This window comes from Penicillium samsonianum (genome assembly GCF_028829775.1).
Source record: "Penicillium samsonianum strain IBT 33392 chromosome Unknown utg000003l_segment0_segment0, whole genome shotgun sequence".
Taxonomy (NCBI): Eukaryota; Fungi; Ascomycota; class Eurotiomycetes; order Eurotiales; family Aspergillaceae; genus Penicillium; species Penicillium samsonianum.
In genome coordinates, this window is record NW_026643261.1 from 261070 (window position 1) to 274382 (window position 13313).

General features: G+C 48.1%; 4 protein-coding genes across 4 annotated transcripts; 1 reads left to right on the top strand and 3 right to left on the bottom strand.

Moving 5' to 3' along the window:
• Positions 1–2269: 2269 nt before the first annotated feature.
• N7471_003643 (uncharacterized protein) lies at positions 2270–6273 on the bottom strand (the record flags this gene model as incomplete). The annotated part of the gene is made up of 5 exons (XM_057276363.1): positions 2270–5634; positions 5684–5744; positions 5784–5815; positions 5869–6089; positions 6143–6273. 5 exons carry the CDS (start codon positions 6271–6273, stop codon positions 2270–2272), a joined length of 3810 nt encoding a protein of 1269 aa, XP_057135973.1.
• Positions 6274–6894: 621 nt separating this feature from the next.
• N7471_003644 (uncharacterized protein) lies at positions 6895–7641 on the top strand (the record flags this gene model as incomplete). The annotated part of the gene is made up of 2 exons (XM_057276364.1): positions 6895–7358; positions 7446–7641. The coding sequence occupies 2 exons, from the start codon at positions 6895–6897 to the stop codon at positions 7639–7641; spliced, it is 660 nt and encodes a 219-aa protein (XP_057135974.1).
• A 159-nt stretch (positions 7642–7800) lies between these two features.
• Positions 7801–8935, bottom strand: N7471_003645 (uncharacterized protein; the record flags this gene model as incomplete). The annotated part of the gene is made up of 3 exons (XM_057276365.1): positions 7801–8565; positions 8861–8876; positions 8925–8935. The coding sequence occupies 3 exons, from the start codon at positions 8933–8935 to the stop codon at positions 7801–7803; spliced, it is 792 nt and encodes a 263-aa protein (XP_057135975.1).
• Positions 8936–9287: 352 nt separating this feature from the next.
• On the bottom strand, positions 9288–12086 carry N7471_003646 (ATP-dependent Clp protease ATP-binding subunit; the record flags this gene model as incomplete). The annotated part of the gene is made up of 1 exon (XM_057276366.1): positions 9288–12086. The coding sequence occupies one exon, from the start codon at positions 12084–12086 to the stop codon at positions 9288–9290; it is 2799 nt and encodes a 932-aa protein (XP_057135976.1).
• Positions 12087–13313: the final 1227 nt, after the last annotated feature.

Consider the following 13313-nt stretch of genomic DNA (forward strand, 5'->3'; position numbering starts at 1 on the left):
ATAACTTCATTGAATTTTGCTAGTAAAAACGAATCATTCCTTATTGTTTTATTCTATATACGACACACGGTTGCTAACCTCTTAATGATACGCCCCTTTTAAGTCTTAAAGCATTATTATAAATAGTCGAATAATAATGCTATCTTCTAGGGTGGTGATCCGAAGTATAAGGCTGAATTCTTCGCCGGGATCCACGATATACGGACAAAATCATTAACGAAGCGCACTATTCGATATAGCTTCCGAGAAACTGGTATTTAGCCAATTAATTCAGATAAAGGCCTTGAGAAATTAGGCTTAGTTAACGATAGTCTTCCTAATATGCCTGGTTTTATCATTTATAATATTACTTCCGGAACTACACCACCACCACCTTCAAGTTCACTACCAAATTCACCGCCGGCGACCGTGTAAAAGCTAAGAAAAGCGAGCACTAAGGTCATAAAATATATCCAAAATGATACTACAATTTCTCCGAAGGTACGAGATAGTCTTTCTCGGATTTTAGCGGGTGGGCTCGCTCTTACCAAGGTTAGTGCTCAATTCGCGGAGGACAATATGCGGATTCTATAGCGGAAAAGGTAGTCGAATACTGCTAGAACAAAGCGCAGGCTTCCGGAACTAGGCCCTCGCCTAGTTAAGGACTATAAAAAGCATATTTCCGACCGTGCCGACCGAGAAAGACTACAAATATTCAACCGGTCGAAGAAAGTATGGCGGGACGCCGCTATTTTAAAAGCAATTGAGGACGGCGACATTGAGGATACAGGTGAAATTCAGGAGGATCCCGATACAGAAATGGCCCCAGAATGGATAGATAATCTTTATTATGTTGATACTACTGGGGATGTTATTTAAATTCAATGAATTAGATGGACAGGTTGGAAAAGTTATCATTGCGCCCGGGTTATCATTGCGCCCGGGAACCCGGACACCGCCTGGTGGCCGCGTTCGACGACCCGATTAGTAGGTTACATCGCTTGAGGCTAGCGACAAGCTAAGAATACCTCGGCTCGAGTGTTTCAGTCCGAAGAGCTTACCTAAACATGTTCTGTATTGGCGAAAGAAGTCAAAAAATAACATTGTCCATCCATCAGAAAAACTCATATCGTCGAAGAATTCCTACACTCCTTGTCTGCTAGTCGACATCCAAAAAATATTTCTATCACAAGCAACTTACACACTCAATCATTGAATCTTAATTCTCGGCCCCTCTCCAATCCCAAACCTAATCTCACTTTTACGCAATACTTACGGAGTGAGTACTTGGTACATATATTATACTATTGAAGTTTTAAAGCAGGATTTATTTAAAGTTTGGATCACATAGATGGATCTTGGATCTGGATCTGGTCCGCACAGACGCGCAGCCCTGCGGGCCCTCTTTCCTCTACTACGCATAAACTGCACGGTCCTTGAATTTTAACATACTACGGTAGTGTCCAGACCATTCAGCCAGATGAGGTCGTATTTTTTTAATCCTCGGGTTGCCGTGGGTGATAAGAGGCAACATAGTCGAATCCTTTCTAGATTTATGTACTCCGTAAAGAGATATATCCATGGATATTATAATCAGATGTTCTATATCTCACCAACTCAAGCCCCCAAATGGATAGCATCCTGTGGTGCTTTTCTGCTAGACCGTATTTGCGCCCCACAGATCTGATACGCAAAATATAGGCCGCGCTATAGGGACATATTCTCCGGATCCCGACCTAACAAGCAATACTGCTAACGTATGATTGAAGATGTTTATACTAACATATTCACTAAGGTGATTTGATCATTGTCGCCGGTGTTGCCGCTTAAGAGGTAGTGGAGGACCTGACCTAGTACTTGATAGGGTCGGGAACCCATCAAGTCTAACAATATAACCTCTAATCCAAACATAGTGTCTAGAAGACAAATGAAGTAATGCAACAATATACCCTCCGGTCCCATGCAGCATCATCAGCCGGTAACAGGTCATCCCGCTTCTCACGAGTTGATAAATGTTGCTTTTTATATCAATTGGGATAGCTAGGTGATAACATATGGTACATGCGCGCAATCCAACTTGGTATCCGTCATGTTCCTTGGTTTTGTCTTCTCGGTTCTTGGTGATTGACCACCAAGAAACATGATGAATGTAGTCTATCGAGGGTTTTTGTGATAACCGAGACCTGAGGTACTTCGTAATCCGGTACTTCGTATTTCTTAACAATCAAAATATCTCCGAGCATTTCACTTCCCTTTGGTTTTCTCATCTTGACAGTTTGTCTCAATGGTTTCAGCCCACCAATCTTATAAACATGGGATTCCCCTCCCGATCAAATGTTTGTTCTTCGTAGCATGCGCAATCCACCTCAGCCCAATCAGAGAATGACTTGAGAAACTTGGCTACGGCATGGTGGCTATTTTGTTGAGCCAGCTTGATGGCCCTGATATACTCAATCCGGTCATTCCCCTCGATGAGCACCCCCTCGTTCAAGAGAAGTTGTAGCATGTCTAATCGGCCATGCTCAGCGGTGCCCTCAAGAGCCGTTCTTCCATATCGCTCAGCACCGGGGGCTTGAACGCTAGCACCAGCATCGAGTAGCTTGCGGGCAATTCCAAAATAACCCTGAATTGCCGCAAACTGCAATGCCGTGGCCCCGCTGTGAGACGCCGGTTCCTGGTTCACATTTGCGCCTGCTTTGAGGAACAAGTCCACAAGCTCCATGTTTCCTTGCTTTGCAGCCTGCTGTAGCGGGGTCATGCCGCCTTTTCCAACTGGTGGACCATTGACAACTGCACCTGCTGCCAAGACCTTATTCACAACCTCCAGATCCCCTCCTTCTATGGCGTACCACAGAGTAGTCTTTTCGTGCTTGGGTGTCGGTACAGCATGAATCCTCGCACCGGCTTCCAGAAGAATCTTCATCAGCTCCATGTTTCCCATTTCGCCGGCAAGATGTAACGCGGTTCCTCCAGGCAGAGACATCTCGTGGGTCTCGTTAATATCTACGCCTGCTTCCAAAAGCAAAGACACAATCTTATTTTTCCCGGCCCTTACTGCAGTCTCTAAAAGTGACTGTCCTTCCGAGTTTTGCAGTAGACCATTAACAGCAGTGTTGGCTGTCAGGAGAATTTTGAATTGTTCAATGTTTCCATGCTCGATGGCGTATTGCATGTACACTCGGCTGTTGGTATGGTCAACAATGCGGTCGATGGCCAGTAGAGTCCGCAATAAGAGAGTATTCCCTTCGCTCAAAGCAACCTTCACGGGGGTTAAAGGCCGTCCCATGACATGGTAAATAAGCAAAACCTCTTGGTGTATATCTGCATCAACATCTAACAAGTCCTGCACAAACTGTCTGTCCCAAAAGTGAAGGCTTAGTGACAAGGCGCGTCCTTTTTCTTCCCTTGTCCAGATAGTTGCTCCCAATAGGGTTTGTAAAATTTGCCGGTTGCCATGTATCACTGCCAATTCGAGCACCGATTCAAGGAGACCGCATGTTTGCTTGACACGGTCAAAATTCCAACAGCCCATCATCTCGTCGGTGTATGTATGGTTTGCAGGCTTGGGCTCCAAAATCTCTCGAGGGCCGTCAATATACAGTTTTGGGGCACCGCGTGGGTCAACACCGGCCGCCAACAAATGATGGATAGCAGCTTCGTCATTTGATAGCACGGCCATTGCAATTGCAGTTGGAGAAGAGAGGGAAAATCGCCCGAACATGTTGATAAAGCTCAGCAGAACGGAATGATCCTGGACCATCCCTGCTCTCCACATGATTGCATTTAGTTCAGCCTCAGTCACCCATCCTCCGCGGCTGAGGATGATTTGAGCCAGGCTTAGATTGCCAAGGCACAATGCTGCTTCTAATGGGGTGTTGACCATCATCTTTGATTTTCCGTGCGCATTTTCGATGTTTCGCTCCTGTAGATCGGCTCCATGGCTCAGAAGAAGGCTTGTCAAAGGCTCGTTCTCCGCGAGGATTGCCTTAATAAGTATCATTTGCCCATTAGTCCGAAGAAGCTGTGGTAACAGGTTGCTCTTCTCCAGAAATCTTGCGGTCTCAACGCTATCGATGGAGGGAATTGCATGGCTCTCTCCTGTCACCCCTGCGCTTTGTAGCAGAGAGAACATAGTCCAATTCCTTCGAGTTATGGCCAAGCCCAGTGCACTATTAGGAATGCCCTTACGAAGATCATTTGCTCGAGCTCCGGATTGTAGAAGTAGTGCCACGGTCTCCGTGTCGTCTTGTTTGACGTGCTCCCACAATTGAGAGGAATAATAATCTTGCATGAGCTGTGCCCCTGCCTCGGCTCCATTTGCCAGGAGAAGCTGGCAAATGGGTAGGTCATTTGCTTCCAAGGCTCGTTCGAACAAACTTCTTTTTCTCTCCCCATCTGACACTTCGTATATTTCGGCGGCTTGGATATCGGCGCCTGCTTCCAGTAAAATCCTAGTGGCTTCTTCCTCTCTTTTGATAACAGCCAACGCCAGTGGGTGTATATAATTGCCCGAATTGTTTGTTCGATTGACGGTTGCATGTGCTGCTAGAAGTATATGCATCATTGGGGTATCTCCTTTGGACGCTGCGACTCCCAGTGTGGTCGTTTGGTATGCCTTGAGTGATTTCCGCAAGCCACATTTTGACCAGCTCGATGTTCTAGGAAGAGAACTGGGGTAATACAAGCCCACTGAGTGCAACGAATCTGGATTTGCACCTCGTGAAAGCAGCAATTTTGCCAATTCTGCGTTTTTCTTATTGACAATGTATCCAAGTACTGTCATGAGGTTGCCTCGATCGAGTCTTTCTTTGATGTCTGCATCAGCGTCCATAATCATTTCAACAATATTTTTTGAACAACGACAATTGAAAGCTTTCCCTAACGCGCTTAAGGGAATTTTCATGCCCTTGGATATCAGAATTCTTACCAGCTCCTCATTGTTGAACTTGATGGCCCATTCGAGTGCTGATTTCCCGGCATTATTTTGATTGAGATCCGCTTTATGCAACAGCAATAGACGGCATATTTTGAAAGAAAGCTCATTGTCGCTTATGCGGGCTGCATGGACCAGCGGGCTAGAGCTTTTCCCTTCACCACTCATGATTGATATATCTGGACTCATCCCAACTTCCAGCATTAATTCAATAGCTTGAAAATCGCAAGACCTGACTGCGCTTCCAAATAATTTCTCCGCAATTGCATCTGCTGTTGCGATCTTTAGAGACACCAAGTTCCTCATGTTTGAGATATTGAGACTTCCAGAGATTCGAAGGAGATTTATGATGAGTTTGTCTTTTTTCTCACCATTCTCATCATTCTCACTGGTTGTAGTTGGGTCATGTGCAGCGTGCCCCAAAATTCGATTGTTGGACAAAAGAAATAAGGCGATTCGCAAGAACTCCTCTAGATACAACTCCCCGTTACTGTAGATCCTCTCAGATACAATTCGATGCTGATCATCATATTCTTCGGGCATGGTAGCATTCAGTACTGCTGCCACTCGAGAGCTGCTCCAGAGCAATTTGACACATCTGATGGGTTTCCAAGACAGCAAAGAGTCTAGTGATTGGGTCAGGCTCCTCTTCAACTGTGATCGCGAAAACCCAGTAGTTTGAAGAGCTTGTGACGTGGAACTAATTGCTGACAGAAGGTTTCCTATGGCGCATATTAGCAAGAGAAGAGTGATTCTTTGGTATCTTCTCACCTGGTAGATTCTGCGACACAGGTGTTTGAGAGAAAGCAAACCAAGGAAGATTTGGAGGCCACTGTAATTGCCATGTAGTAGCCGGTCCAGGAGAACAGACCATCACACCCTCGGGTGTTTTTGGAGAAGGTGCTAGGAAATATAAGCTACACGACCGTAGTATTCTTTGCGGAGTGAAACTGTACCTGAGGTGAACCTCGCGATGGTGGATTCGAAAGCCTGTCGTCCGATCTCATACTTCACTTTTTTAGATGGACAGAGAATGCCATCAATGTACACTTCACTTTCCTTGCCATTCTCTCGCTTTCTTTTTTCTTTGCGGTATTTGACGAACTTCCACTTCTCAGATGTCATTTGGTACTTCTTGAAGCCCCATCGCTCGAATGCTTTCTCATATTGGTGTTTCCTGGAAGTTATTAGCGGTGACACAATGGATAGCAGCTTAGGGGAACATGGTACGTTTTTCGAAACCCGTGTGTCTTTTCTATGATCCGACTAAGCTCCTTTTGGGTCTTGCCCTCGTGTAGATAGATCTGCTCGATCTGGGCCTTATAGGGTTCCCATTCCGTGTAATTCGTTGTTGTCGACATGGCGAAGGATCGATCAAGATGGGCAGTAGATGAAGAGTTTGTTAAGAGAACAATGTATTGTGGATGCCTATTTCAATAGAACTAGCTTCATGGCCATGGAGGTAACAGATGAGGCTGTATTTTGGGCATGACTCGCTGCACCCTAACTCACCGCACCGCAACGTGTATGCGCTGTGATTTGCGGAGGTCACATTCTCTTCTCCACTTAGGCGCATTGCCTGTGCTTTCCGGAGAGTGAATGATGATCTGACGGTAAGCAAATGAGCTGTTCGGGCAAGGCTTGATTGGTAGATGTCTCCAACAAATCGGATAGGGCGCTCCCAGCCTCCCATTATTAGCAAGGATTGTTATCGACACCCCCCCTTATGGTTAACAACGCCTCGCTGCCAATCCTGTTCTTATTGGATCATAACAAATTCTGCTGATCCACCTTTGTTTTATAGATTCAAGGTACACTCACATAGCTGCTTATTATGTGTGCAGTGAATTGGAACAGGTTATGTCAATTAAAATAAACAGATGTCCACGTACAATTATATAAACCCCCTTTCCAAGGGAAATCAGAAAATCATCTCATCTTCCAAACCTCAAAGGACCTCCACCTTATCTCTTTAACTCACGATGGCATCGTACAATATTTCCTTGGACAACTTGAGTCCCTCCTACGAATTTGGATGGGACACCAGTGGCTGTAAATCGCCTCCGGTCTCTCCTGCTCGCCCATTCTCTAATCCCTCGAGGGCAGGGCCATCCATGTCTCCAGGCCATCTTCTATCCAACCATCATCTCCAAAATTCGTCCGCACCACTCGAACCTAGCTTTTTGATGCCGGCCGCCTCGTATAATCTCGACTTATACCGCCCGAATCAGGATGTCACACACCATCCTTCGCTCGAGGGCAATGGTGCCGCCAGACCATTTCCTACAGACGGCGTCAGCTCGGGGTTTGGGACTACTACTTGTGCCGCCTCCCCATCCTCCGATTGCTCTGTACAAGAGATACCGCAACGAAACGACGATGGCGGCCATTGTGCCAGGGCTGGGATGCTATGTCGCCGTCGTGGTGCACGCAGGCAGAACTCGGGGTAAGTCTTCCATGTTCAAGCTCAGCATCAGGCCTGGGCATTGCTATTACAACCTTACTAACAACAGTGCTCTCATATAAGTAACAGCCACGGTACTTTCCGCTGCAACTGGAAGGACTGCTCCTACCCCGGCATGTTCTCCCGTAAAGGGGTCTTGATGCGCCATATTGAGACACAGCATGTCACTCCGCGCTCATTCGGTTGCCCTAAGTGTGACAGACTCTTCAGTCGGAAAGATAATATGACTGAGCACTTTGGAAGAGTGCATTTGGAAATAGTTTGATTTAGACGCTGGGGTTATGAACATCGACATGGCGAGAGTCTGTGTTAAGTCTAACCTAAAGCTAATCGGCGTTCATTGGTGTTATTGAGAGACATGAAGAGATAATGTGCTTTTGGTGGTGAGCTGGGACGATTGTCACTTACAATTATATACTCAACTCTAAGAGCAGTGCATGGAGTATGTTTTCAGGGTCGTATGAATCGCTTCAGTATGATAATTGACATCTGGACCAACGAAAGACTTGGAAAGGTTTAAATGGCGATCTGACTCGTCCTCAATGGTGCCGATTGTGAATGTTTGATCGGCCTGTAAAAACGAACAGATATCTTGGATCAGCGGGGGCGGAGAGAGAAGAGATTCCGCCTGGATTTCATTTTCGTTGACCCGTATGACAGGGACTGAAGGTGTAAAGGCAACCTTCTTTCTCATGGCTCGTGACGGAATGTTGCTTCCGGAAGAAGATGGCTCCAGTGGTGTCTCCTTGAGTACTCTAGCTAACTTGCTGAACTTGGACGTGCGTTTCGCCGCTGTTTCCTCAAACTTCTCCTGCACAACCGTAGAACTGATAGCTTGATGAACGTAGCTAATTGACGCTGATGAGACTTCTGAAGAAACAGTTGCAGAGGGCTGTATCACCACTTCCTGCTTTTTGAGCGGATCATGTGGCTGACCTTCCTCTCCCCCAACAACGAAGAGTATGCTCAGACTTATCTCTTTGGTTGCGACACATATGCTGAGATGGGCCTGGTGAGGTTGGCATTTCTGGCTCTGGCATTTCCAACGCTGACTGGGGATGTTATGCACAAAACAAGCGTGTTGACGGATCTTGTCGAAGAGAGTAACGGGCGCCGATGAGGTTCGCTTGTCTGAAATGGGAACAATTCGCTCGTTGTAGCCAAGAATCTCTTGTAATCTATAATTCACCTATAACTAGTTGTACAGGCCAGTTATATGTTCCCACTTGGGACACATAGAGAATCTGTATTATATATAAAGAGGAGATAGATATCAAATATTTAGAAAACAAGACAAGTAGAGCCCCGAGCGTAAATAAAACGCGATTTTGAGATACTCGAGACCTTCTATACCGATGTCGGAAGTTATAGTTCACATTGACGTCTATCAATCCAATGGAAGAGTTGCAGGATACCAACCTCACCATTCGTCTATACTCAGATCTTGCACGGCAATCCTTCCAGACTATGAAGTCGATACACACCAAATTAGTGTACTCGCTATGGATGTAGTTCAGACCAAATTTAAATTCCTCATTCCGAACTCACTCGGCTACCATGGTGGCCTCGAGTTCGTAATTACCTTTGACCTAAAATAGATTTAGGAGTATCCATGGGTTTGTTTGGATTTCAGAAAAAAACATTTTGAATAAACTTAAATTAACATGATCACTGCAAAGGCTGATAAGCCTTCGACTCAAGGACGTATCCACCCAGCGAAGAATACATAAGTGCATGAAAAGAGAATGCGAAGAGATAGTGCTAACGCCGTGCGAACGTAAGAAAGCGAAGCCGAAAAACAAAACCATAAAAGAAAAGTCGTGTATCATCTCATCATCGCTGGGTATGTTCAAATCCATTTTTTGTGTTTCGCGTTGACGAAAAAGGAGACCGTAAGAAAACCAGATCTGTTTAATCATACAGATCAGGCGTGGCTGTGTTGTCATCCATCTCAGCGTCGAGATCATCCTCGTCCATCATATCATCATCGCTTTCGTCACTGCTCTCACCAAGCTCGTGGTTAGGCAGAACATCGATGCGACCGTCGCGCATGATAACACGGGCGACCTCGCCATCCTTGATGCTTCCGCGCAGAATGAGCACAGCGAGACGGTTGAGGACCTCACGCTCGATGAGTCGGCCCAGTGGACGAGCACCGTAGGCTGGGGAATAGCCTGCTGCGCCGAGGTAGTCCTTGACTTCCTCCGTGCACTCGATGGTGACATTGCGCTCGTTGTGATCGAGCCGCTTCTGCACCTCGGAGAGACGGAGGTCCACGATCTTGCGGATCTCGCGTCTCGTGAGACGGTTGAAGATGACGGTGCTGGAGATACGGTTGAGGAATTCCGGCAGGAAGTAGTTGCGCAGTGCTTCCATGACCAACTCACGGGTCTGGGGGTCGATGTGACCGTCCCTGGTAGTGGGGCGGGCGAGATGTTGGGCACCCAGGTTGGAGGTCATGACGACGATGCAGTTCTTTGCGTCGACAACGCGGCCCTGGCCGTCGGTGATACGGCCGTCATCCATGAGTTGTAGGAGGACAGTGAGGACTTCCTTTGCGGCCTTCTCGACCTCGTCGAAGAGCAAGATCGAGAATGGGCGACGGCGCAGGCTTTCGGTAAGTTGGCCACCAGCGTCATGGCCAACATATCCGGGGGGTGCACCGATCATACGGCTGAGCGAGTGTCGCTCTTGATACTCGGACATGTCGAACCGGATCATTGCCTTTGGATCATCGAAGAGGAATTCGGCAAGCGCCTTTGTGAGCAATGTCTTACCGGTACCAGAGGGACCACAGAACAAGAAGCTGGGGGGTGAGTTAGGGTTACTGAGACCCGAGCGCTGCAAGCGAATGGCGTTGGAGACCGAAACAACGGCTTCCTTCTGGCCGATAACAACCTTGCTAAGGTATTTCTCCATGTTGAGCAGCTTGTCCTTTTCAGTGGTCCTGAGTCTCGTGACAGGGATACCGGTCCACCGGCCAACGATTTCATTGATCTGATCAGGACCAACTGCATCGGCAAGGAGTGCTTCACCAGCATCGCCTGATTGGGCGCGACGTTCAGCATCGGCCCTGGCCCGGTCAGCCTCGAGACGCTCGATGAGGGCTTTGGTCTCTGGGATGGCGTAGTATTCGAGATCAGCGGCTGTCTGGGTGTCGCCTGAACGTTCGGCTTCGTCGCGCTTGACCCTGAGAGAATCGAGCTTGATCTTGGCTTCCTGTACTTCGCGGCTGCGTTGCTTTTCACTTTCGTACTTCTCGCGCATCGGCCGGAGCTCCTCACCAACATTGGCAGCTTCTTGTTTGGCAGCCTCAAGACGAGCCTTGGATGCGTCGTCCTGCTCACGTTGAAGGGCATGAATTTCGATCTGAAGCTGGCGGGCCTTTCTTTCCAGTGTGTCGAGAGCTTCTGGCTCGGATTCGCGAGTGACTCGGACAGCAGCTGCAGCCTCGTCAATCAAATCGACCGCAGAATCGGGGAGTCGACGAGCTGTCAGGTAGCGAGACGCGAGATTGGCGGCAGCGACGATAGCTCCGTCGAGAATGTTGACACCATGGTGAGCTTCGTACTTTTCCTTCAGACCACGAAGAATAGAGATGGTCTCTGGGACTGAAGGCTCCTTGACAAGGACCTGCTGGAATCGTCGCTCAAAGGCCTGATCTTTCTCAATATACTTGCGGTACTCAGTGAGAGTCGTGGCACCAATACAATGCAACTGGCCGCGAGCCAGCATGGGCTTGAGAAGGTTGGCAGCGTCCATACCGCCTTCGCCGCTAGATCCAGCGCCCATAAGCAGGTGGATCTCATCGACGAAGAGAACGATGGTATCCTTGGAATCTTCGATTTCCTTGAGAACACCCTTCATACGTTCTTCGAATTCACCGCGGTATTTGCTGCCCGCAACCAGAGAACCGACATCGAGAGAGAGAAGACGGCATTGAGCCAAGTTGGCGGGAATATCGGCGTTGACAATGCGGCGAGCGAGACCTTCGACAATGGTGGTCTTACCAACACCGGGCTCACCGATAAGCACAGGGTTGTTCTTCGTCCGTCGACTGAGAATACGAATAACGCGACGGATTTCCTCCTCTCGACCAATGACTGGATCTATCTTGCCCTCCCGAGCCAAGGAAGTCATATCAATGGTGAATTTCTTCAGGTTCTCATTCTCGCCTTCCGCATCGGCGGTCTTGGAGTCGACCCGCTTTGTACCACGAATTTGCTGGATAGCAGTGTCGATCAACTTGAGGTTGGGAATATTGGCATCGCCTAGAGCACGCTGAACCTGTGAATCTTGGCAGACAGACTGGATAAGATGATCAACCGCAACAAAGCTATCCTTTTGTGTCTTCGACAAAGCGGTGGCTGATCGAATGACTTTGGAGAGTTGGGGAGAAACACTAGGGTTTTCTGGAGGAGGGTCTTGACTCGGTAAGCGGACCAGTAGCTTCATCAGCGATCGGTCGAGGAGCTGAGGGTCGCCGTGAGCTCGATCGACGACCTGTCGGAAGAGAGGCGCGGTTGAGGAATCGTGGGAGGAATGGGCACCAGAAGGAGTCTGTTGATCTTCAGACTCATCCGGGGCGGGGTTGAGCAACGCGACTGCCAGGTGGAGAGGCATAATCTGGGAGTGTGCATATTGCTCGCAAAGGCCGCTGGAGTCCAGCAAGGCCTTGTTGGCCCGATCTGTGAACTGGACGCCGTTCATTTTGAACGGAAGAGTAGGGTAATGTCAATAGGTGTAAATGCTGATGTTCGAGGGATGGGATCGTAATAGTGTAAGAGTAGAAAGTAATTGAGCAAGTAAAATTGGAGAATATGCAACTTGAAACACGATGATGCAAGTTCATATACTCCTGGCGCGTGGGGTGCCCGAAGCTGCCATTAGGTCCATGTCGTCACTACAGGCTTCCACCGCCTTCCAGAAGCTGCCTGACGTTGCTTGACTTGCCTGACATTGCCTGACAGCGCCCAGACACCGGAGAAACTATTACTCCGAGATATCTATGGACCACATACATAGTGTAGCATGTCACTCTCTAGTGAGATGCACTCAATGACCCTTACAACAGCTACAACACATGCGCTATAGTTATGTACATATGTAGTCAATTGCCGTCCCATTCAATAAGCCAAGATGTTGTCCACGGGTCCACGGGTCCACGGGTCCACGGTCCCGGGGGTTATCTGGACTCAATTACGCTGTATTGCATAAGGCAACCTTGGAACAGATAGTACCGCCTGGGCCTAGATTGTGCTCGGCACGTGATATATCAAAATCAGGCCACGTGAAATGCACGTGAGACATAAGCACGTGACTGTTTTATTAATGCTGATCTAAGCCCTATTTGTTCCGAGATGAGGTCAGCAACCTCGGATTAAATCGCGCAAACCAACAAACCAGAACCCTTGGATATCCAGGCTCCCCACGTTAGAGAGATGATTCGGCGGTGATGCCACTTTGAGATTTCGTGCCTTGCAGTGGAGCATTGAAACAACCCAGTCCCACCGGCTCCTCCTACCCGCAAAAATCAAGATGAGAACAATCTGTGTTGGAGTTTACGATGTGCCACTGACGCCTGCCCAGGCACCATTTACATAGCTCTATTTACCTCCTGGCATGCGTCGCTTACGATTTATATCGTGTTCCACGATAGCCGACAGAAAATGTCCCACAGTTAGTGAATGACGTCAGGTGGGACATGGGCAGAGCAATAAGAATTCGAAGAAATCGATCTCGAACCTTGCCCAGGATCGGACCCCCTGCAAGTTTCTACTCAACCTGGGCCGAGGGATTTTTATATACGATTTATCTGTGTTTTCGATTGGAATTCATCACCGTTTAGGAAACCAACTTTCACCGGGCTGCATGGAAGAGGAGTACCGTCTCAGCTGACGGGCTAAGACGACTGGACCGTGGATGGTGGACGCATCC